Source organism: Channa argus, chromosome 1, assembly GCF_033026475.1.
Source record: "Channa argus isolate prfri chromosome 1, Channa argus male v1.0, whole genome shotgun sequence".
Taxonomy (NCBI): domain Eukaryota; kingdom Metazoa; phylum Chordata; class Actinopteri; order Anabantiformes; family Channidae; genus Channa; species Channa argus.
The window spans coordinates 34,658,554-34,684,602 of NC_090197.1; the positions used below are offsets into that span (position 1 = coordinate 34,658,554).

The following is a 26,049-nucleotide window of genomic DNA, read 5'->3' on the forward strand; positions in this document are numbered from 1 at the left end:
AATAAAAAGACAAGCTGATAGAGAGGGATCTTGTCACATAATACCAGGTAAGTATTTACAGGTGGATATAATATCACTGCAATAGTCATATCAAATAGTCTATTAAACTCATTCAAATCCACATACTTGTTTAATTTGTGTTGTTATACTCAAGTCAACATGAAAAAAGACAAAAATAGCCACAGCTCTCTTTTTTTCCCCATCCTTTCCTCTGTGTTTCATCCCTCCACCTACCTACTTCTTTCTTCTTCCTGATAACTTACACTACACTGGTTTCCACACTGTGGATTCTTCTTGTTGTTGGTTTTTCTCACCCACAGCAGTGGCAGCTGCTTGAAGTCTCTTTTGCTTTGTGTGCCATTCACTTGCTGCTTGATTAGCTTCTCCACCGCACTGCACTTCAAACGCTTCTGGGTTCCAGCCAAAGCAATTTTGTGGTGAGAAACGCAGAAAACATGCCATGGCTATAATTTCACTGTGCAATAAACAGTAGGCATAGTTGTAGGGGAAGTGTCAGTGACCATAAAGCTTCTGTATACACCATTTGTAATTTATTGTATACTTGACTTGACACACACACACACACACACACACACATATAACTACTGGAATGGATATGAAAGCCATGAATGCCATTAGTAGCTAAGGCTGTGTGCTTTGTAGGGTGAGTGCATAAAAATATCCAGCGAATAATGCATAGCACTCTTAGTAAAAGCATGGCAGAGGCTTGTACGGTTTTCTTGTGTTGATTTGTATCATTTCATGAAGTGAATCCAATGTTCAACCTTGAGCCCTTGTGCTTAAAGTAGAACATTTCTTCTGATAATTAAATTACACAATGAACAAGACACGGTGTAGCATGTTTTCTGTCATAATTTGATGTTACATAAGACTAAAGAGCCAGTTTTGCTTATTTATTTCAATTTGTTTAGATAATGTTTGCTTATTTATTGTCCATTTCCCCATGTTTTTAATGAATTAAAGTCTTGTTGTCTGTCTGCTGAATATCTGAGGTGAGGGTGGCTTGCTCACAGGTAAAGTGGTGGTATTTGTGAGTGGTGGGGGCTCTGTGATTGCACAGAGCAGCTAGCCATGGTTGTCATGGTGACAGTGGCGTTATACAAACTCTATGATGCTACAGTTTATAGTGACAAGCTGTGTGTCCCACTCCCACGGGTATATTTAAAGCCAAATCTATCAAAATATATTGATAATAAGAGGCTCAATATGATCTTGATATGCTGCATGGTAACATTTAATTATGACACTTTCCCTTCCCTACACAATAGATCAAATAAAAGAAAGGCAGAAATGTGACAATTTGTTCTTGTTAGCTGAGTAATTACAGGGAGAGGGCTACCTAACCTGCACAAATGTTTAAATGCTGAAAGGAAACACATTAGCGTGAAAAGGTACTTTTGTTGAACTGTCCTTTCCTAGCTGTATAATCAGATCAGATTAAAGTTGGTGTGTGTAGAGTTTGAAGTCCGCTTAATATATAACACACGCTATTTCTTGGGTGGGAGCAACTTTTTAGAAATCAGTAGATGGCAGTGTAACATAATGAGACATCTCAGTGTGTCTCACTGTGTAGGAGATGGTGTGACAGAATGTGGTGTGTATGTGCGTGTGTGAGTGTGAGAGGGGGTATGTCATAGCTTGTGCGTTCCTGTACATCCAGTGTTTGCACTACAAAACTACTCTTCCTGCATGTGACATTTGAATGAACGTGGTGAAGAAATACCTTAATCCCCGAACAAACGCTATCTAACGTCTCACACGTCTCTCCTCCCTGGGGCTTTCTAGGCTACCAGTATGCTAAAGAGGATTACATCAGGGAAATCAAAAGAGTGCACATTTGCACACTGCCGACTGACATCATCACACCAAGAACAGACACCACCGAGTTAAGCCTGCTGACCGTTTACACAGCGCTCAACCTCCCCCTTTGCCCTCTCTCTGTTGTCTCCAACTGCTCAGATTCAATTTTGAGTGTGTGTAAAGCAGAGAGACAATGAATAGAGAAACACAGTATAGGATTGTTTAAACTATAATATTTCTTCAGCTTTTAATTATACTGCACACACATAACAATACTGCTTGTGTGTTGAAAGTCAGATTCTTCTTCTTAACTAGTTTATACCAAATAGTCTTTGCTGAAAAGGAATAATTAGATGTTGCTTTAGCTTTTGTTATGGCTCAGATTCTTTGTGGTGTGCGAACATTCCTGAGCAGTAAAACCTCTGAACTTTACTAACAATGTAAACTTGTGAAGGATGCTTGATGTTTTGACCTGTAACTGCTCCTATTTTATCCTCCTCCACAGTCACACATCAGGTCTCTGAGCTCTGAACACTCGGGCTGTGTTTTCTTTCTCATCGCCCATCTATTATGGGAGCAATGCAGCCACTTGCTGCTTGCTGAACTGGACTGAGTGCAGAGGACAAGGCTTGCGCAGGCTTCAATAATGCATGTGTTTTGGAGGCCACCTCGGGACAGGGGCCGTTTTTAAAGAGGCGCTTTAAAGATGCTCCTCGGCCGACTCATGTACAGGAACCTATTAAAAATAGAAAAACTAGTTGGACAAAACAGCCAGCTTCAGCTAAGGGCCTCAAGAGCCCTGGGCCAGTTATTAACTAGTAAGGTACATCTCACATCAACCCCTTAAGTAGATGCTCTCATTGACAATGAATTGCAAAGGGTGGTTTTGTAATTCTAGGAATTCAGGAATTTAAATAAACTTTCTTTTTTCTCAGCTATGACAAGTAAAACCTTTCAATTGAATAAGGTGCGCAGAATATGTGAACAAGGAAATGGCCAATAAGAAATATGAAATGAGAAGACTAATTTGGCTACTCATACACAACATGCAGGTATGTTCTTTAAACGTTTCCACAAAATACAGTATGTCGGCTTATGAATATACAATTCTTTCTGTTTTAATTACTCCTTTCTACAAAATCCCATTATTTATCCTGCAGTTATGATTCTATGATTCCCTTTGTCTCATGCAGGCTCCATTAGGTAATGAGACAGTAAATCCTTCCATCCATCATCCTCACTGCTTATCCTGTTCAGGGTCGTGGAGGGCCGGAGCCTATTCCAGCTGTCAGAGACGGGGTCAACCCTGGACATCTCACGGCCAACACAGAGAGACATACACAGACAGACAACCATTCACACTCATATTCACACCTACAGGCAACCTAGAGTCACCGGTTAACCCCGGTGCATGTCTTTGGACTGTGGGAGGAAACCAGAGTACCTGAGGAAACCAAGGCAAACAGGGGGGAGAACATGCAAACTCCACACTGAAAAGCTACAGGGGGATATGGATTCATACCAGGACCTTTTAGTGGGAAGGGGGCTGCGCTAACGCAACCAAAGTGCTGCCCGAGTCAGTAAATGGTATTTCTGTCTCAGCACTGAGCTGGTGGAACTGTAAATCAACTGTAGTAGCCTCAGATGAAAGGTCGCTTCTTCGCTCACATTAAGCTGAAATCAGACTCAAACCATTTGGGAACTTATGAGCAGATACAGTTCAGGATAGCCCTCTCCTCCAGAAATGATGAAATGATGGATTTGGACCTAGTTGTCATACATGGTTCACTTTCCATTAACAGTAAATCTTCCTGTTGCCTGCTGTCTGTCCTCACCCGCTCAAGCTTTCCACAGTAGGGGAGTTAAACTAAAAGGCTGCGCTCCAGCAGACACCATTATGTCCCCCCACTCACCCACCAACCACCACCATTGTTGGTTCTACCATCCTGCACACACACATGCCAGTCAGTCACTTGGCTCTGTTGCGGCCTCAATGAAACTCTAGGTATCAGTTTTTAAAAATTAACCAGGGATCTAGGGTTCCGTTACATTCTCTGGCGTCTGAATCTTTGATCTAGCACTAAATGGAGAAGCTGGTTCAGAGTTCCAACATCATTTGACTTTCATGCGATAAAACTTTAATGAATGGGCCCTGTACAGTGTGTATACAGTAAGTTAATGTGTGTGTGTAGGGGGTGGGGGGGCAACATGACTGGCCTACAGTTGTCCCTGTAGTGCAAGCCATGTATGTTCATTCTTACACTGACATTAACTGGAGTATAATCAAGATTTAATAGAGAAGTAAGGAGTCTCCTGTCAGAGGAAGCTGCTGCTCCTGCTGAAGCAACGATAAGGAAATTTTCTCCTTCTGCTGCAGACTGTGGCCAAACAGTGCTGTCACTAGTGTAGAGCAGCACGAATTCACCTCAAACAACTAAAGACTGTTTCAAATACTTTCAGACATTTTTAGTGACCTCCAACATGTCATGCTGACATTTGGGAAAGTGCTTGGATAAGTCACTGCATAAGAACTCTACAAACTCTTCTTTTTAATGTAATACAGTAGCCGGGAAAATGTACTTTTCAACAGGCTTACTAGAAGGTTTTAACTCATTGCCCCCCATTTTTGGTTTTGGACACGTTTGTCGTTAAAGAAGTTTAGTAGGACATGCTTTAGAGTCATCTTTCCTCAACAATATTCCTCTAGATGGCAGTCAAGGAACACGTTTGACTCTCAGCTTCCCTCAGCCTGTCAGTCCACCAGGGTTTGCACCTGCCTTGCCATCCCCCTACCGTTTTTGTCCTCAGGCTGGGGCTGTTTGTGCGCCTGGGGAGCCTGGCATCCCCGGTAATCCATCCTATGTCTTTGTAAATGGAGGTTAAATTGATAAGGACGCCGAGGCCCCAGTCAATCCCCGACCTTTTGTTAGGTACATTGATACAAAAAGGGTGCAGGCAGGCTTTACCAAGCTTATGGTTTCTAGGTGGAGGCTGTGGTGCAGGAGGAAGAACGGTCGTCCACCAATTCCACGGTTGATGGTTCGATCCCCGGCTCCTCCGACACTGAACCACCGACTTACTTGCTCGCGGTGAGTGATTGTGAGTGCGAATGTGTGAATGAGAAAAAAGCGCTATTTACCAAATGCTATTTAATGTGCAGATCATTTAGGTGTGTCATGTATTAGGCTTATCACTGTGATATATGCAACTCCTTGATGGTGCAATCCATATTTTAGTTGTAATTATGGCTCCAGTGCATGGGCCTATGGGGCTTTGTCCGTGGAGTTCCATAAACATGTGAATAAAATCGTTTATCTTGTAAACAAAAAATATGTAATCAGATTTCATTCATGCTCACAGTCGTTACAATACAGTGAATTATTCGCATAATCCTTACACCAAATAAACCCCCTTTCACCAAAATGTGACGATGGTGAGTTTCCCTAGAATTTCCCCTTCAGAAAGAACCTATTAATAACAGCCAAGTCTGGGTGGTCTCTTTATTAACAAATATAAAAGGCATCACATTACATTTTTTACTTTAATTAAATAGTCTTTTTTTTTTGTTACTTGATTTGGACAAATGTGTCTTTTATCCTGACCAAATACATTGTTACTGGACAAGATGAACTGCGTTTTTATGTATTATTAGCCCAGATCTTCGTGGTTAAAATAAAAAAAAGAGGAGCTGACCTCTGGTGTCCGTCCCCAGGTTCATCCGGTGCTTTCAGTACCAGACCAGACAGGAGCTCCGGCTGACAGACAATAGCCTTCAGCATCAGACCAGGGAACAATCACCAATTCATGGAAGGAAATGGGGAAGTAAACGGGCGACGTGTCACCAAAACGCACCTAGTCAGAGAAGAGCAGGGAGGACGGAGCTTGATTTGCAGTTTTCTTGCTTGCAAACACCCATTTAAAATTGAAGTCAAAGCAGAGATGGTTTGAGATGCGCAAAGGCTTCAGAAGGTCTCCTTAATTTGTCCAGTTTTTAAAGTGATTTAATTAAAGATGGGTCACTGTTGCAAAGATACCCTATATAGATATCTTATATAGACTTGTACATCACCTCCGATATTAGACTATGATTATAACCTTTAACCACTGACCAATGAGAAACGCCATGTAAACCCGTAATATAGGCTAAGGGATTTCACTTTAATCTCTCCTTACTTAATGCTCAAGATAAACTCATCCTCCCCCTTTTATTTCTGGCACATGGTGTGGATACCCCCTGCATATTCACGGCGCGGGTCTCAGTGCACGCATATGTATAGGGCCATGCTAAGAAGGCCTGAGAACGGCGCTAGAAAACACAGGTGCTGGGTCTCTATTTAAGCTGCTCAGCCCTCTGTCCACTCGGTGTGCACAAGGCGAGAGATCACAGCCTGCACCCAGCGAGCCCCCCCACCACCCCCGTCCTTCCAACACACACAACCTCCATATGTGCTGTGCGTGCACTGCATGCACGTGTGCGCGTGAGAGAGGGGTGGTAATGTTCGCTTGAGTAAGCGAGAGCTGGGTTGCTTTCATGTTATGCTTGTTTTAAAAAGATGAGGCTTGCGCGATGGCAGTCCACACTAATAAGCATTAGACTGAAGTATTTCTTCACACGCCCATCAGACACATGCACATTCACACACCTCCCAAACTGACTATAAACAAGAGAAAGAATGCCCCCATCTGCCTATGTTCCAGCCTACATATAATGAAAGATCATATACCGGTGATCTTGTATCATTGCCTCCTGCCTCCTGTGACCTCCAAATTGCAATTTAACACTGTCCTTGTCGTAGACAGAGGGTGTGTGTGTGTGTGTGTCTTTGTGACACTTGTGTGGGGGGATTGGGGAAGTGATCAGTTAACAACATGAAGCAGGTGCATGTGGCCTAACATTGATTAAAAAAACGCGCACAATTTACGCACGGGGGCACATCGAGAATACGAAGTAAAAAATGTTACGCATGTCATCACATCTACCTTCATACACTCACACCAAATTACAGAAGTGTCCACCTGACCCCCAAACCACACATCAGTATCGCCATATAGCCTGTTTTATGCAATTCCAACTGCGTTCTAAGGCAGTTCGCGCACAAAACTGTGTTTATGTGCTGAAATTCCTCTGAAATGCGGCACAGGATGGTTGTGTTTTAAAGGGTGATTGTAAGGTCATGATGTAAAGTGTAATCAGTGCAGACTCGTTTGTTTTGGCCTTTACAAGGATGACAATTTGCTGCTAATATTTCACACAATGACCAAGAAAAGGAGAACAGTAGCTCTCCGAATGTGAAGTCGTGGTCGTATAACTTAATGTAAATTACCACTCGGTCAAGAGGAATGCTGCAGCCCTGTGTCTATTGAAGAAAAGACAGAGTGAGAGCACAAAGTTTAGTCCAAAGGGCCTCGTTCATTCCTGCACTGACAGTCGCGCTGGTAAGGCTATAGGGAAGTTGGTTCTCTTTGAGTGCTGCATGAATACACACCAATAGGAAAGTTGGGTTCAGTTAACCGGTGTAATCCGAGAAAAAACAGGGTCGGGCGAGTGTTTCTCAGCGCCAGACTCCGGCCTATAGACAAAAAAGCAATCACCCTTATGACATACAAACTTAAATAGAAACTTCAGAGAGGAAGAAGAGAGGAAAACATGCACGTCTCCATCATTTGTCCCTCTTGTCTGACATTCTCTATTACCCTCCTGAAAGTATCACACACACAGATTACTCGTCGCTAAGTTCCTTTGTCTTATGATCCATATTTGAGTTGACAGATCACGAACAAGAGCTCCCCCACTGTTAATGACCCCAGCCAGCAACAGATAGACTCACACTTCCAACACTTTTTACTAGTGCCACTCTGACCCACATATGTTTAAAGCGAGGCGAGTGTCCCTGTTAATGTATCATTTACACGGTTAAACGTGCTCTTATTTAAAATCTAAAATCGACTTTTGATGTGTTTCTGGTATCGTAACAAAGCGTCGACTTTCTATACTTCTTTAAAACATACTTTACCGGTGGATTTAGTCAAAGAAAATCCAGTATCAAGTATAGTTTTTGGTCCTTAAACTGCGCATGCAACACACCTTTGTACTGGTTTAAAAAGCGGCAGCAAAGTTTACATCGTGAGCTGACGTTTTCCCACGTCATTTCAGTAAAACGCTTGGCTTGTTATTGTTTTTTTCGGCAGTAAATCCAGTTTAAATCAGCATATTTTCAGAGCCTTGGTTTTTATGAACGTAACATTGCGCAAATGAGGCCCTTGTTTTGTATTCATGAGTTCCTATCTCGGGCTCCATCTCTCAGATATAGCCCTAATCCTCGTGTCCTCTTTGCTGATAAAAATGCTCTTCAGTTTACGATTAATTTAATCTCAATCATAGCCGGGACTTGTCGCAGCCAATAAAACTTGTGGAGTGCGTAAATGGAGAGGTGGGGGTATATGATAACGGCCTGGTGGTGCGGCGGTGCCCTGGCCCCTCGGATCTCTTGATAGGGCCTATCTGTCTCTGGCAGGCCGATTTAAGACCCAGAATGGGTTTAAAATATGATACAGATTTACTTTAGTCGACGGCCAAGGAGTGCGGCGGGAGCTGGTTTGTTTCAGGCGGGCAGGGAGCTGAGCTATGTTTGTCTGTATTATGGCCTCAATTGTTTCAGGATCATAGGCCTATTGAGCTGTATGACTGGAGCCTTTGACACACTCGCTTTTGTGGGGGAAATGTATGCATGCTCATACTTTATGCGCACATTTCATCTAGCGGAGCCTGACAAATCTAATCCACTGTCAGATCTAGGGTGTCTACAAAAGTTTACCATTCATATCTCTTTCAGCTTTTGTCAAACTTAATCACACATTTGGCGGAGAGATTTAATTTTACAGCAGTAAAACGCCTTTCACCAACTACTTTTTAGGTCTGGCTAAAGCTTTTTCACACGCCTGTGCTCATGGCCTCCTTTGTTAACTTGACCCCATTTGATTAACAAATGAAAGTAATAAGTCTAATAAGACAGGTTATTTGTGATATTTGATTTCCTGGACCCAATTCTAGATGTGCAAACCCCGCATTCGCGTGCGCATCTTGCACACATTTACAAATTTACAATTATTTTTTGCATTCTAGTCTTCAGACTTTGCATAAAACATAATTGAAAAAAATCCAAGCATTATGTTCATCCCTGACACCACGCTAGGCCTGAGGGACCTGTGCTCCACTCGTTGGTGACAGTAGCGTTTTCAGATATTTAATATAACCAAAGGTCAGATGAAAACCACTCCTGATTAAAGACCTCGAGGTTTACATTGTTGGAATCTCTGCCATCGTTTTCGTGCCAGTCTCCACTTTCTCAAAGTCCAGCGGTCTCCCTGATCCAAACAGCAGCCTGTGTCCTACTTTCTGATCCTAAAGGCAGGATTGCAACACACACACCGAGTGAGAGAGAGAGAGATGGACTCAAGGCTTTTTGCAATTTCCCTGCTGTTAATAAAGCGCCGTATTTACATAGGATGATCCTCAGCGCTTCTTCTAGGAAACAGAAATCTTTGCGCAAGTGTTTCCACCAAAACTATAGTTGGTCCTGCAACAGTGTCCCATAGCAAATCTGCTCTAGTCTGCTGCATAATTGGTTGGGGATTTAGATGGAAAAGGGACTGCAGGAGAGAAAGCTTTTTTTGGAGGGGGAAATGGTTCTCGTCCGAGGAAGAAAAGCTCTTTTCAGCGGACCACAATGGGAGATTGGGACAGGGGAGGAGTCCCATCGTGATTAGCCCATTTAATGGCGCGTTTACTTAATTTCTGTATTCACTAGCAACGGTAAACAAAAGGGGAAATAGCACTCACATTTTTAAGTGCTGCATGACGTTGGCGTTAGCCAGAATTTTTGCAGTATACAGAGGCAGTCATATAGAGCTATTTCACTATGTGGTATGGGACCAGGAGTTTACCGAGAGAAAAAGAAAGTGATAAAGTAAGACTTCTTATGAAAAAAAATCACAGTATTAATTCAAACTTTTTACTTTAACCTAAACTATTTACGCCAATATGCTAAAAACCCGAGTTAACTCTGTTTTAAAGTAGTTTAGCCTCCCGACTTCGAATAAGCCACGATGAGTATTAATGCTTCCACAATCCAATAATGACCCAATATGAACATTTCAATGTCCCTGTGCGTAATCGGATGGAGAGACAGACAGCATGCAAAGAGGTATAGCAAACTGAATACTGTATTTGATTTAGAAATGTATAGTACATAATCACGCAAGACAAAAACATTGAATAGGCGAATGTAAACAAGCGCTTTGAGCGACCCTGGGGCGGCAGAGAGGAGAGGAAGGGGGAGCCCGTGGACTTGAATAAATGCAGGAATAAGCTATTCCACTTTTCATAGTTAATAGGACCGATAACATATGCCATTTATAAACCTCCCCAAAATCAAACCAAAAGCAACAAAAACGCCTAGAGCACTTGAGTTGTAAGTTTTGACAAATATTTTATGTAGGAACACCAAGTCAAGAAAAGTGAGGAAGGGATAGAAAAGAGGATGAGACGGGGAAGAGCAATAATTATGTACAAGCATATTTCTACACGTATATTACAGACCAGGAGAATGATCGCATTATTTGAGATATACATAATTCAATATAAAATTTTGAAAATAAAAATAAAAATCTGATACAGTCATAAACGATTCCGTTCGACAATTTTTTGACCATGTACCCCACACAGGCAGTGACAGAAGTGTATTAAAAAAAGGTGCTTACGACTTAAAATGATTGTCTGATGAAAACAGAGTAAAAACAGGATTGCATCTTGTCTGCACGGCGGCTGTCTCACTGTCATCATTACCATCACTAAAAACGGAGATGAGGGGGGGGGGGGGGGGGGGGGGGGGGGATAAAAAGCGACGAAGACACCAAGACGATCTGTTTTTATTCCCTCTGATCGATGCTCCTGATGGAAAAATCTTGCATTCAGGTTATTTTCCCTGATTACAAAATAAAAAATAAAAAATAAAAACATCATGCAAGTAGTCTAGTAGTGGTGGTGGTGGTGGAGGTGGTGGTGTGGGGGTATGAAGAGGAGGGGGAGGCGTGGGTCCTTTGAAAGCGCTTTTAAAAAAACACGACGTGCTTTTATCTCTTTTTATTTTAATATTTATATCAATCGGTCCTTTTTTCATCCGCGATATTTCATAAGTCTTTTTTCTTCCTCTCAGGTCCATTTTTCCCTGTAAATATCTCTTTTTGTTTGTTTTTGTGTTGTTGTTTTTTTTTCCTCCGTATCATACATCGCACTCCGAGTCACTGGATGTGACGGACAGGATGGACGTCCCAGTATCAACTCTCTCTGTCATACTGGAAACGCTGGTGGTGGGACTGGCCGCGGTTGAAGGCGACTCTGCCGAGCTGTGAGGGGTGAGACCGGCCTCTGAGAGCGACCTCATACCGCTTGGTCCTATTGCTTGGTGCTGGAGCCTGGAGAAAGAAAAGAAGCGAGGAGGGGAAAGGGAGAAAAAAAAGAAGAAAAAAAATTAGAGAAATGGCAATTAGACCTGAGAATGTCCCCCCTCCCCTTCTCCTCCTGCAAAATAGGGTTCAAACTCGCCTTTCTTTCCCCCTGCCGGCCCCAGCCATGCATGCATGCTTTTATCAAATAGCCAGCTTTCAGAGGACAAAACATCAGCACTATTTAGACTACCAAATGTTGGTAGAAATTGGGAATGTAATGGGTTTTTTGTTTTGTTTTTTTTTCTTCTACAAACTTAGGCCTGATCAACGCGCATGTCAGCTATGTGGGATATAAAGTAGGTGTCCTATCACCACAGGAAAAATAATCGACCATTAAATTCAGCTTGGCGTTTTTTGTAAAAGCGCTGGGAAAACATCCACAACATCAATCTGGAGCTGTTTTGTTTATAGTGTGTTGTGTGGTTACTATGTGCAGCAGTACTCTTAGATTATTCTGCTGCACTGTTTTATTTCTCACGTGCATCGCCGGCACTCTGCACTGTCGTATCAGAAATTATTGTTATTTATTCAAAAATAATATAAGCGTTTGCACACAGGCAAATCGTCGCGATGCTGTGACACAAATGCGTTTCAGTGGGATGGAAGAGAAAGTGTACAGTATGAATGAGTGACGTGGAGACCCAGGTTACTTCAATCATCCTAAATGTTGATCTCCAGTCCACTCATGATAATAACTGCATCACGGCGGGGTAATGTCAGCCTGGAAATGTATCTCTTCATTTAGCAAAAAAGATTAGAAAAGTGTTCATATGGCTTAGTTCTCTGCGAGCTATTTTCTAATCAATTATAGCACTTCAATGGAATGATAGCACACTTAATGTTATGAATACAGCCTATGTCTTCAAATGCTATTTTAATACGCATGCTCGTTTTGGTCGAGTAATATCAGTAATATCTCTATTATATGATTATATGAGATAATCTTTTTCAACAATGCCAAGTAACGTGATGGTGCAACGATGAATGCACTAGAGTTTATGGCAAATGTAGCGCCATGTTATGTCAGTTATTAAAAATAAATGATTCCATCTTTTTGGTAACAATTGCAACAATATTTGAAATTAATTACATGGCAATTTTAAAATGTTTTAAATCTAAGGATAAAGCAGTTTAACCTTTGGCTAAACAGATTTTTAGCCAAAGGTTAAGACTTCTCCCCTGTTTGTTTTGTACATGTGACTGATTCTTATTAATTTGTAGGACAGTTTACAGATTTTTTTTTATTATCAAAATTGTGCTTATAATATAAATAAGTGACGTTCAACAATACTTATATATTTAATTTAAACACTTTAATTCCTTGAAGCACTTTCACTCTTACGGGAAAGATAAACAAGCCGTTTCTGTTATGGAAGACAACGTCGCAATAATCGCCCCTTCAGTTTAAAAGCTTTATAGTTTGTGATGCGAGACTTTTGTTGTTATTTTATTAATCAGAGAGTTTACATTTGTATCTAAACATAAAGCTTTATTTTTTTAACATGTGTTTTGTTTTTTGGAATTTCAATATACTGTGCAAAATACCAGCGAAATTAAATTACAAATCTGCTGAGGCTTGTTTTAAAAAGCCCCTCTCAATTTACAATAAACCTCTCACAATTTTTCAGAAGACACTTTGGGATGTCTACAACAGTAGAAATGCTGTTTTCGATCTTTATCCTGATTTCACTTAAACACAAAAATGTCGCCGCAGCCTGCTCCCTCCCCCTGCCACAGACTCGTCTTTTTCCCAGACAGTGTCTATCCGTAAACACATCAACGTCTTTTATAAAACATCGTCTTTTTTTCCCCTTTGGAACTCGTGCACTTTTCAGTAACTTTCGTCCATTCTTGTGTTTTTTAAAAGGGAGGACAAAAATCACCAACCTGTTTTTGGCCGCCGCGGCTCTGTCTCGTTGCCTCCGGTTTTTAAACCAGTTTCCGACCTGTGTGGGAGTGAGTCCAGTGGCTTGAGCCAGTTCCCTTTTCTTGCTGGGGTTTGGGTATGGGTCCTGAAGGTACCACTCCCTCAGCAGGCTACGTGTTCGCTCTTTGAAACAGTGCGTCTTCTGCTCACCGTCCCAGATGGTCCGAGGCAGCGGAAACTTCTTCCGCACCCGGTACTTATCGACCGGTCCGAGGGGACGACCGCGGAGCTTCTCGGCCTCCTGGTAGTGCGCTTCCAGCCACATGGCCTGCAGTTTGCCGTGCGAGTCCTTGGTGAACTTGTGGTTCTCCAGGATGTGGTAGAGGTCTCTGAAATTCCCCGTGTGGAACGCCACCACCGCCCGGGCGCGTAGGATGGACTCGTGCTTGTTGATCGCCTCGCATGCTCCCGGAGCCACAGGCAGGGACCATAGGAAGCGGCCCAGCCGTTCGATGTCCCCGGTCTCCTCCAGCGTCTCGCAGACGCTCGCCACCTGCTCCGGGGAGAAGTTGAGGGTCGGTAGCTGAAACATGGACAAGTCTTCTGGAGACCTGGTAGTGGGAGCGCTGTTCGCCAGGAGCAGAGGGCGATCAGCGAAGTTTGGCAGGAAGAAATGGGAGGGATAAAGCTCTAAAGGGGATCTGAAAACCATGGAAATGACCTGAGAGAGAAAGAAAATTATCGAGAAAAAGGAAAAAACCGAAAAAATACGGCAAGTAAAAAAGATTGAATGATTCAATGGCTATCGCCTAATGACACCAGCCTCATAATATCTCCCCCCTAAATCCGCCGTTGAGTGTAGCATTGAAACATTTTGTTTCCCTTTTCTATTGGTCTTCTTGGTGTCGTTGTAGCGTTGTCATGGCAGCCCTGCCAATCACTGTCAAGCGTGCCAATCATTAGCCAGTACGTAGCACGAGGCTTTCACCACTTGTGCAGCACGCACAGGGGGTTATCAGAGTCTCCGATCTCCACAGCAACCCTCCCACCGCACCGCGCGCATCAGGCGCAAGCCAATGCTCGCCTATCTGCTGAATGGAATGAGCAATTAGAGGGTGGAATATTATTGCGATCTTAACGAGGCTCGTTAAAGCTAAAGAAGATATGTAGACTGGAGATGCTTAGCAGAGACGGGGAGGGAGGGAGGGAGGCAGTGGGAGCTTTAAATGGGTGACAAATGGACAACCAATGACTGCAACTCGGGAATACACGTTCTGAATAGAAGCGAGTCAATTTGCACATGCTTTTCGTATAGTTTTTTCCTGTAGTAGCTACTTTTTTTTTAAATCTCTTTTTTTTAATCAGTCTTTTCATTTTCGCGCGTGGTCTTCTGCGTTCTTCGCTTTCATATAGTCTATGTTATCACTTTCCATTTTCCCATTTCATGAAATTATCATTCAGTCTTATTATAATCCTTTGGCTTTTGCATTGGATCTGCAGGTGATTTTTGTTGTTTTTCTCACGCCTTTGCGCAATTTCTTGACATGGTCTGAGCATGACTTTACCTGGGCTTCGCTGGTATCTCTGCTGTCTTTGTGTTGGGTGGGTGCTGGTCCGGGAGTAGGCTGCAGTGTGATGTCGCTCCCCCTCCTGCTGTCCCCGGCCTTGCCTCTGGGACGCTGGACGAAGCCCTGGCCCCCTGCCCGCTGCCTCCTCTCCAACCAACATAATGTGTTGTATCAAATGAATATCGATGCGCAGCCTTGTGTTGATGAAACAAAGATAATGGCGTTTAAGTTCGAAAACTAATTTGCCTATGGCAGCGCTCTTTAGTTTATCACGGGTTTGTGATAGCCCAGCCCTCTAATTAATGCCATTAGTCCTGGTATTGCAATCAAATGGAAACATGAAAGGATCTTGGGGACATAAAAGCAGTTTTCTTGTATTTGATCTAGTGGTAAGGCCACGATCAGTGTCCACAACCAGTCACAGGACTCGGCTTAAAGCGGTAGCCACAGTGGTGTGATTTTCATGTTTATGGCTAAAACGGCTTCATATTTAGACAGGGCTCATAGGGTGTTAAAATAGTGTGAGTTCGCTCTAACCCGAACAGTGCTCACATTGTGAGAGGGCCGTGTACAAGGCGTAGCATCTAGACTCCGCTTAATCCGCCCTCAATAAAGCTGACATAATGATCCTAAGCCGCCTTTCTACAAAATCATTCAGGAATTCAAAACTTTTCCTTCCCTCTCTCAGATTTGCACATTCTCCGGGGCTGACCACATAGACCACCACTTCATAACGTGGAGGGACAGTGAGTAGAGCAGCGCGCATGTACACTCTTAAACCTTAATCTATAGGCTATAGCAGTTCATATGATTGCACCTTTTAGGAACAGGAATATTTGGGGCAAAAATGATACTTTAATTCGTACATGTACTTGCATGTTTTCTGTGGCCGTGTGTGTGTGTGATGCGGAGCAGGGGATGTGATGATCTTGTTGCACAGTCAGGTGTTTTTTCTGTGCGTGTCTTTTGGGGTTTTGTGTGTGCGCGTGCGTGTTTTGTGTGAAGGGAGGGAAGTTTGGGGGGGGGTATGGGATCAACCTGCCCACTGTGCAGCTATACGAACCTCTGGAGAACTAATTCCAAGTGGCACTTGAATTGGTCCCGTTGGAAAGCTCTGTGGACTGGAAGTAAAGGCTGGTATTTTCATGCTGGTGTTAAAACTAACCTCCTAGCCTATACCCCCTCTCCCCTGTCTCTCCTTCTCTCTCTCACACACACACACACACACATTCATGCACGACCCCAACATTAAGTTGAGAGTGCAGGCTTAGGAGATCTACTCTCTATTATATGCAAAGCCCCTCAACCTGACTGGCTTCCTGGTGCACCAATTTAGGTGATCACCATTCAAGTCGAGGCTGCAGGTATTATCCAGCATTATGTTCTAGAGGAGCCGAGTTTGGGAGTAGCCTTCGCAGGCAATTCGGAAATCATTCTTAGAAGAGACTAGAGGTGAAATGTAAAACCTGAATGGGGATTGAGGGAGGAAAGCCACTGGTAATTCACATTCTTTTACATGGCTTTTGTTTACGTTAAGCATGTAATTAACACCCCCAAACAAGTTTATTCACCTGCCGTAATTGTGTGTTTATCCGAGGGCTCGCTGAATGTTCTGAGCAGCGGGGGACGAGAGTTCTGAATGCACACCGACTATTTAGCGTCTTCTCCGTTTACTTACAGCCTAAACCTCCAGACAAGGCAACACAAACAGCATTTTGCGCGTTAAAACACTGGGAATGTTTTGATCGAGCAGACAGAGACGCCTGTCGTCTGCTTGGCACCGTCATCTGCCTCCTGTGAGACTGCATTTCGTTGGATTGCTTGTAAAACACGTTGTTTGGAAAAGTTTTCCACAAATAAAGTTTGCAGTTACCAGTAAAGTAATGGCAAGTACTATCCCTGCTCGAGCAGTTCTTTTTTTTTTTTTTTTTTTTTTGCAGCACGCTTTGAATATAAAATGTCACAGTACTGGTTAATTGCCAATTAGTGCGTTATTTTCATTATCAGACTGTTCCAATAAGGAGAGCAAATAAACAAAGCTGACGTTACGTCATGTACGGCAGTGTGTGAGAGAGAGAGAGAAGGGGACCGGATGAGAGAAAGAAAGAAAAAGGTGTTGACTGTAAAAGGTAAGAGCGAAAGAGAAAGAAGGCACGAAAGATAGGGTCTTGTTTTATTTTGTGCTCCCTCGTTGACCCCGGTTTGGCAGAGGCTGGCCAGAAAAGGCAGCACACCCCTCTCTGGCAAACACAGGAGCGACTCATGTGGCTCCTGCTCCATCCTGGATTCATCTCAACAATACGCAGGATGGGACTTTGGAGCAAATAACGGGTAGGTACCAAATAAATAACGTTTTTTACATTTTAATTATCTTTTAAACCTATTTGCTTATGTATAATTGCGCTTTGTGTTCGCGCACGCATGCATTTCTTTTTTAAAAAATATACTTTACCGCAGTTTTAATTATCACGTTAGTAAATGTATGATTTTAAGTTTTTGTGAGGTGGCAATTCAGAGATTGTGCTTTTTTTTCCGCACCAAACGCTTCAGATTTTACCTGATCTTGTTTTGTATTTTTGGTCTTCTCCTTGCACGTCGCCGTGCAAAGCTGTGAGCAGGGTCCAGTCTACGGACTGTCACCATTGAGCTTGAAACTGGACGTGACACCAGCTTGAGTATTTCTGGTCAGTTTGTCCAAGATAAGGATGGAAATCCAACCACTGCTCCAGTGAGTTGTTTGTAAGCAGACCCGCTTCCGTCTCCATAATGTTCGGTAAACTTCCTCTAATTTCATATTTTGAAAACAGATATTATCTAAACTAGTTTATAAAATTGTATAGATTACCTTAAAGGACAGTTTTAGTTTAAATGAAGATTTAATTCGCTACTCATAAATCTCTTCTTTCCTATCACTAATGTTCGTTTTTAATTTTGTTTATTTGCCATTTTTATTGAGCGACCACAGAGATCTGTGGTTTCGTAGAGCAGATGTGTGGAGCTGTCGGGACGGGGCGCACAATCCCCTCCGTCCCACTGTGGCCGTTCCAGAGTAGGGAGACTCTACACTGTAAAAAGAATAGGTCTGTACTGATTTATTAGAATAGTGAGTTGAGTGAGGGACTATTTGTAAGAGTAAAATCCCTGCCACTGGGATAAGATCATTTCACTTGATTTAATTACAACATTCTCACGAGAATTTTAAATCAGTGCACAGTTTTTTAAAATTAGAAGATGTTGAAAAATATATTCTGTGTGACTTAGGTTGCTAACACTTCTGCAGAATCCCTGCAGTGCGCAATATCTTTGGAACTGCCACTGGCTTATTTTAAACGCGTTTTGGAAAACAGAGGATTTTATAGGTGATTTTTATTAGATCTTTTTTGCAGTGCACTTCTTTCCTACTCTCAGATAATGCCCCATGTCCTTCTCCTATAATGACGTTACTTTTTTTTTCGGTCTACATGCTAAAATTACGCATGTCATTTTGGACATGATTTTTTCAAGCGCCACAAAATTGACAATAACAATCTTAAAACAACATTTAAACAATTGCAATCGCAGAAGCTTACAAGGAGTCGCTACTGCAATAGGTCACAAAGCACAATAGTACATTAATTTGAAATTTAAGAAATACAAAAAAATTCGGCAATTGAGTAAATGTAGAGTTTCGAATATTGTCAAAATGATCTGTAAATGTGGCGCCAACTTTATCAGCAAACCTTGTACAAAAGTTTTTAACATCTCTCTCTCTCTCCCTCTCCCCCACCTTTCCTTTATTGTTTTTATTGTGTGGTCTCATTAGGGGGACTTCCTGGCAGGGCTGGGAGCTTGTATCGGAGCTGTCCAATCAGTGTATTTACACGGGTTGTTAGCGACAGTTAATGAGGGCTCCTCCCCAGGCCGGTAGAGAAAGGCGCCTCAACATTAAGATTTACCTTGTGTCAACTCGTTACTTCTAATGAACCTCCATGCAAAAGCCTCCTCGTACTCAATGGAGCCGTGTGCCCGGATCTTGAGTGTGAGACCCTGGAAGAGTGGAGCTGCAAACCGGCCTCCCTCTCCCCCCTTTTCTTCTGCTCACTCAGGGAGAGTTGCTTTTTCTCTGCAGATCCGGGCTCCATGATGCATGCATGCATGCCTCTGTGTGTGTGTGGACAACTTTCAGCTCAAAACCATAGCTGTGGGGACACTTTGGCCTAGGGAAGACATGTTGGCCTGTCCTCACAACTTCATAGAGTTGTTAGTGGGTTAAGACGTGGTTTTATGTTCGAATTATGTTAGGTTTAGGCTGGGGGATGGGCTCAGACATTTAGTTGTGATGATTGGGGTCAGGGTGAGGGGTTAGGGAATTCATTATGTCAATTATAATGTCTTCAGAATGACCAATGTCTGTGTGCACGTGCGTGTGCTTGTGCCAAATGAGTGTGGGTGGCTCATGTAGCCAGCTCCTTATAAAAATGTGACCTCAGTTATCCAGGAATCGCAGTGTCTTTATTAATTGTTATTACACATGACTATGACATCATAACATTAAACTAAATATGAGTGGAATGTAAATGTGTTAAATTGGCAGCATTTTAAAGCTTTGTTGTCCACCCTCACAGGTGTCATTAAAATGTGGTCAGAGACAGGTCAGGCCAGTGGGCGGGTGTTTGTGTTTGCGTGCCCGTATCACAGACTTGATGTGTCTTCTATTGTTGGCTGAATGAGGCTTGACATGTCAGCTTATTGCCTCTGCACAAGTAAGATCACTTATAATCACCCCCACATCCCCCAACAGAGCACTGGACTCTGGCCCATCCGTTCACCCCTTTTCTGGCCCCCGGTGTGGCTTGTTGAGCCGCATCAGCAACACATCGCTGCCCCTCAATTCAGGTACAATCCAGAGGAGTTTGGCGGATCCCTGAAGTGGACTCCCCTCTTACTCTTCCAACCTACAGAGACACCACTTAAAAATCAATTAGGCTCGTCTAGTCTCTTCCTCCCCGAGAGTCTTCATTTTCGAAACAGGTGGCTTCCATCAGATTTTGGCACTAAAAGTAAAACCAAACTAGACTCATAATTGAATTATAATATATATATATCCAAGTCCAAGCGTGAATTAGTAAACAGGCCAGTATGCACCTTATGGCCCCCTCTCTGTCTTCATAACTTTATTTGTAATTTGGGAAAGAAAACGCCCCCCCCGCCCCATTATTATTTTATTTTGTAGCCCCTGTAGATCACGAAACATTTAACCCTACATGTACACGCTGATGCACAATATATACAAAACGCTGATCATGATCGACAGGTGTCAGGAGGCGTCCGAGCTGAACCATGTCGTCCATAACATTAAAACCACCAGGTGGACTTAATATTGGGGCTGACAGTTTTATGTTCACGGTTGTTTGCACTCCTGCACTGTCCCCTGTTGTTGATTGTAGCAAAAAAACGGTTTAAGCTTCCAAATTCCACATTTATGAAAACCGTTTTCAGATATTATTTTAACCATCGTGTCAGCTCCACATCAAATGCGCATTTTCTCTATTCCTCTCTTTCCACGTCGGTTTGAGTGCACAGCCGCCTGGTCTGTAAGGGGAGCTGCAGCAGTGTGACGTGGAGCAACAGCGCCGGAGGAGGCCATGTGTTCACTCTTCCAGGTAGATGGGTTGATTTGAAGTAATAAATATAATGGGTGCATATCAGATGCATTGCCCCAAGCCTTATATATGATGCGCACGTTTATTGCCCGACGAGTTTTTTTATTTTTCTTAAGAGCAAAACAAGACCTACTCCACTTTTCCTGCTTATTCCAACATCCCGCCCCTGACCAATCACTGTATATTAGTCATGTCGCGTCTATATGTGCACTGGCCGAAGATGTTTTAGCACAGATGTCGTAGAGTTTGTCTGTGGGATAACTGGACTTTTTTTGGACTTGATTGTTAAAGTTGATTACGCGCACAGCTCTTCGATGCAGATAGATGGGCCTTTAGAGCTGACAAGCCGCAATTACTCCGGCTGATGCTCAGGTCTCAGAGCTTACTAATGTGGTGGATGTGGATACCACAGGCAGCTTGCATACAGTTTATGTCACTCGACTCTTGGGCCACAAAGTCGCTTTTAACCCTAAGTGCGATGCTGCCGGGCTGGACACATGCTCCACATCTGACCTTTTCCCATTTCAACATTTCTGTAGTGAAACAACCTCTTATTTCTAAGCTAGTGATATGGTGGAGGCGACGTTAAGGCTGTGTGTGAATTAAGAAGAAAACGATATATTACTCTACTCTATATAAACATTGAGATAACCCCTTAAAAAAAACTCCCAGCCTATAATATTAGATATTAAAGGAATCAACGGTTGTGCTTCACCTCTTTCGAATGTTTTTGCATGTTATTGTATCATTCATATACATACAAAATATAAGGAACTGAAATGGATAATCCAGCCTAAAAAGTGATTTTACTTTTCCTTCTGTAAGCAAATGTTATTAATAATGTTACTACTAACTAATAATACTTATTTACTTAAGTGCTCTCTTGTAATAGATTAGTTTTACAAGGTCGTAAACTGTTTTAGGAAACACTTTAAATACTTCTTCCAAATATATTTAAATATTATAAGTGAGTATTTGTACGGGCAGTTGCTATACTCAGTCACAATAAGTATTGTAAGTGACTTAAGTAAAAAGTGAAGGTGCTACAGAGAGAAACTTTGAACGCTATCACATTTTATTTTACAGCTTTATTTGTTTAATTTCCCATGTTTATACAAACATATATTCGACAAACAAAGGTGCATTTTTAGAATAAACTCAGTAGCAGCTGCATAACATAATAAAACCTAATATGCTAAATACTCATGTTATAGTAATGATAATAACGTTTCAATATTCATAATAATAAAATAGTCTGTAGGTTACTTTCTGTGGTAACAGTTGTTTAGTGATTTTAGGGATTCAACTCCATGATCCAACACATAATGTCTGCAACCAGAAAGTTGTCCTGCTTCTGTTTCTCTCAGTCACTGAACTGCTCTCAACACACAGGCTGCAGCATCTCAGTCAGAGGTGAATGCTTTCAATGAAGCTTAATGTTGTCATCGAGTAATGTGGGTGATCTGTGAACCCATATCGAGTGAGTCCCTCGCTCCTTTTTCTCTTTCTCGTGTCTGTGTGAAAGTTACAGTCACCATTTCAGCGACGAGCCTGACATTGTCTCACATTTTGTTTGTTGTGCTGTTTGCACGCAACGAGCAAAACCGACGTCTATCTTTCTCTCTCTCTTTCCCTCTTTCTCTTTCCTTCAGTGAAGCTTTTGACATTACTCCACTCGATTGCCCGTTTACCCCCAAGTCAAGTTTGGGACAGGCATGAAGTGTAAAAGAGGTGGGCCATGTCATATCCGCTCAGTGGGCCTGGGATTGTTGGGCTGCACGGGTGTGATCATTGTTCAAGAGAACAATTCCTGCACAGTGGGCCCGGGCAGGCAGGAAGGCAGCACATCAGAAAAAGTGGAAGAATAGTTTCAAATAGAGGCTGTTTGGAGTTTTTCCCCCTGTAGCAGTGGGAACGCGGATTTATCAAGCGCTGCAGTTGCTGCCTTAATTAATAGCCTGCAATTCATGTATATTTTTAGTGCCTTTAATTAAAACAATTTACCCAACTTTAACGTGCATTTTACTTTTCTGGACTTTGAAGAGATTTAGTTAAATGTAACCAAGGGCAACTTACTCCGGCTCCCCACTTCATTGATATTAATATTAATGGGATCCAGCCACCTCAGTGTGCTGCACAAACACGGTGCTCTTGACACTCGCTCCCTTCTGTGAAAGTTAATTCAAGTGACCATGAGAACCCTTAAAAGTCCCAGACCATCAGTCCTAAACTAGTTTCTGACTGAGAAGCACACCACCTGGGGACGTTTTTATATAGGTTGAAAAAAATTATTATTACAGTACAATTATATTAGCTTTTATTCCGACTTTGTATCTATTGACTTGTTGCACTGTTATTTTTCCAAACGATTTCTTTATAGTTGTTTCAGTCTGTTTAGGGGGAAAATGGCACATTTGTTTTTTTATTCCGTTGGGCGTTGGGCCACTTTTTAATGTCTAACCACTCGTGAAAGACAGATAAGAGGATTAAAAGGAAAAGCATAAGGTTTGAGAATTGATCAAAATATTTTTTTCTTTGGCAACAAAGTCTTGGATTGTTTGCTCAACAGAAGGACAGTTGGTGCCAGTGTTGTGGTGGTTGTCTCACGTCTGTTTCTGAAATCTCAGGTGTGTGTTTATCGATTATATCACCCCGCCTTCGACTTGGTCTTACAGGATAATGACGGAGGGATGCGGCGGCAGACGACACGTTTAGTCACGGGTGAGCAGCGGCCGTCCAGTTGGATTTGTGTCACGCTCCTCCGTTTGGCTCTCTCCAGATCAATAGGAGGAGGGGGTGGGAATGAAGGTGAGCAGGGCTGCTGCACAGGTACAAGGACAGGACAGGACAGGTGCAACAGGTCAACAGCAGTTTGACCCGAGCACAAAATAGAAAATCATGGCTGCTCTCACACACAGTTTGTGGTGAGCAGTTTGGGCCAGGAAAAAATATCAGCAGCAAAGTTAGACCTATAGGCTAAACATGTATTTTATTATTATTATTATTATTATTATTATTATTATTATTATTATTATTATTATTATTATTATTATTATTATTATTATTATTATTATTATTATTATTATTATTATTATTATTATTATTATTATTTATGTAGCGTGTGTGCACATATGTCTTTATTAAAGCCTTTATCAATATGTCAATTATTGTGGCCTATAGTTCCATTTCAAATTATAGTCTTTTAACTATGAGCTTTCAACACGTTTCCACTTCGTTGTGGATTCCTAGTAAATCAGTCAGAGTCTTTAAGTGTTGTACACATACAGCACAAATGTATGTGCTCTCTGCATTACGTTTCATTTGGGGAAAGCTTTCGTCTAATTAAATCAGTCGTTTAAGCTTGAGCAATCTGGTGAGGGGACTGTTAGATTGTCTTCATATGGTCTGTCTTTGTGGGTCTGGGCTCCATCTCTGTCACTATGTGTCCTCCTGTGTTGGACTAGCGTGCTGATTGGCTAACAGTAGTCTATCAGTAGTTTGGATCAAGTTAAATACTCTCGCCACGCACACCCATTCCCTGCTATTGAAACCTTCATGTTTTCATACTCACAGGGCTCCTACACTCACTGCTCAAACCACTGAAGCCTGCGTGTGACCTGCCGTCTCTGCTGCCTAAAATAAAGGCATGTCTACTTCCTGTAGTACTTTAAAACTCAGTAAAACCAAATGAATAAACATAACTCAGACAATGCAGACTTGACCCATATCCGCTCTGATGGTATATTTTAGCTTTATTATTGTAAATCGCCATTAATTATTCATATTCAAGTTTTTAGTTTTGGGTGGCAGATGTCAGAGCGCGATGACGATGTTTATGTTTGACCGATTCCATGAGCCATTATCCCGCCCGCTTATCAAACATTCATGTGTGGCAGCTGTAGTTGTGGATGTGCCCTCCGCCGTGTCTCCTGTGGCCGCTTCATTTCTCTTCTTAAGCAACCACGACTTTTCCACTCAGTTAACCTATTATCTTTTCACATTTAGCAGACGGCTCAGCCACTTGTGAGGAGAAATCCTTTAAAAGCATTATATCTATGATAGGCACAAATAGAGGTTTGCACCACAAGGGGAGGCCTCAGATGAAGCTCATAATACATGTTATTGTAATTCATTGAGAACCAGAGCTAATGCCAAGAATATTAACGAACTAATGACTAACAAATGTTACATAATTTCACTATAAACGATGTGTAGGAGGCAGATTAGACGAATATTTCACTAACTTGTTCTTGAAGGTGTTCAATTGACACAATTAACCTTTGACACATTTTTTAAAGATCATAACAAAATTGGCAGCCAGAATATAAGGCAGTTAATTCTGCTGAGGGCAAGAATGATATAAATCATCATATAAAAAGTCTGTAATCCAGAAGACAAGTCACACATTTTTAAACATTTTTAAGCAACAGATCCTTGTAGTGGATTTATTATGCATGAAAATGCCATAAGAGGTTTCTGTTTAAATATTTGATCAATGCTTAATTTGATCTGTTGGTATTTTATGTAATACAGCAATAATATTCATATACCAAACTGGATTATCTGATTATGGAAATAAGAAAGACATAAAACACAAGGGTAACATTTAATTTTATCTACTTCACTGTAACCCTTCTCAGTTATCTACTCAAAATACATAAAATGAGCAGAAGGAAATGTCTAATGTTGAGCAACATTTTTCTTTTTTATTTACTGCCTACAAAATCCTCTGTGCTGCAGCATATTTTCTCTCCCAGTTTACTGGGGCTGCACACACACCATCCAGCGTCCGTGCCTTTTTGTAATTGCCCTGTGAACATAGTGGTTTTCATTCTTTTGACCCCTCCATGAACAGCACGCTGCCGCCCTCGCTGCCCCCCCCCCCCACCACACACACACCCTCCACCCCTTCCAAACAGCCCCACACAATGCTGCGTGTGCGTGCGCGCTCTGCGGTATGCGGGCTAAATGTCGTGCAGAGGTAATGGGAAGTAGTCGGAAGGTAAGGTCGCGGGTTCACGGCGGGGTTAAAGAGACCCGTCCACGGCTCCTGTTTGCTTTTTTCCACAGCTCCGCTTCCTTCCTACAGGAGGATGTGTCCAGTGTGCCACCGTCCTCACCCCGCAACAACCCCGTCACCGCACAGGCCGTGTTTGTTTTTCTGCGTTTATTAAATCTTCCCCCGGCAGGAAAACGACCAATATCACCACGTCACTGGGTGCTGGTGAGTTTAGCACTTTGCATCCCTCCTCGTCTCCCTGAGAAAAAGCTTTTGTGTTTGTACTTGTGAAGTCTGGTGTCTATTTATATCGTCACATGTCGGCTGGCTGTGAGGACTCAAGGTTGTTTCTTCTTTTTGAGATTTTCATATTCAAATGACACAGCTGACATTTTAATAGTTTTATAGCAAATCAAAAACAAATTCAATGACCCAAAACACGATCCTCTAAATGCAGTATAATCCATTAAGGTTCAATTTTCTTTCACTTTTTTTGGACCTACGTTTTAAATGTATCAACACTATAAACTATGTTTAAGCAGCATTATATTGATGTAAGATTTTGAAAGAAAATGGAAATACATTTCTTTTTTTAGTAGAGATTATCATTATCTCATTAAGGATGACTGCCTGCAGGTCAGGTGG

The 26,049-nt window shown here is 42.2% G+C and overlaps 1 protein-coding gene and 1 long non-coding RNA gene across 4 annotated transcripts; one reads left to right on the forward strand and one right to left on the reverse strand.

The window, feature by feature from the left end:
* Positions 1 to 10,796: 10,796 nt before the first annotated feature.
* On the reverse strand, positions 10,797 to 14,047 carry six3a (SIX homeobox 3a). The gene is made up of 2 exons (XM_067515338.1): positions 13,216 to 14,047; positions 10,797 to 11,295 (listed from the first exon to the last, which is right to left on the reverse strand). The coding sequence occupies exons 1-2, from the start codon at positions 13,905 to 13,907 to the stop codon at positions 11,103 to 11,105; spliced, it is 885 nt and encodes a 294-aa protein (XP_067371439.1). The 5' UTR covers positions 13,908 to 14,047; the 3' UTR covers positions 10,797 to 11,102.
* Positions 14,048 to 14,303: 256 nt separating this feature from the next.
* LOC137132595 (uncharacterized) lies at positions 14,304 to 23,476 on the forward strand. 3 transcript variants are annotated; one of them, XR_010915150.1, is made up of 5 exons: positions 14,304 to 17,094; positions 17,372 to 17,536; positions 17,729 to 17,843; positions 18,566 to 21,885; positions 22,063 to 23,476. It is a non-coding gene; the product is annotated as an uncharacterized lncRNA (long non-coding RNA). The 3 variants fall into 3 exon arrangements; XR_010915148.1 differs by having other exon boundaries at positions 18,566 to 23,476; XR_010915151.1 differs by lacking the exon at positions 17,729 to 17,843 and having other exon boundaries at positions 18,566 to 23,476.
* Positions 23,477 to 26,049: the final 2,573 nt, after the last annotated feature.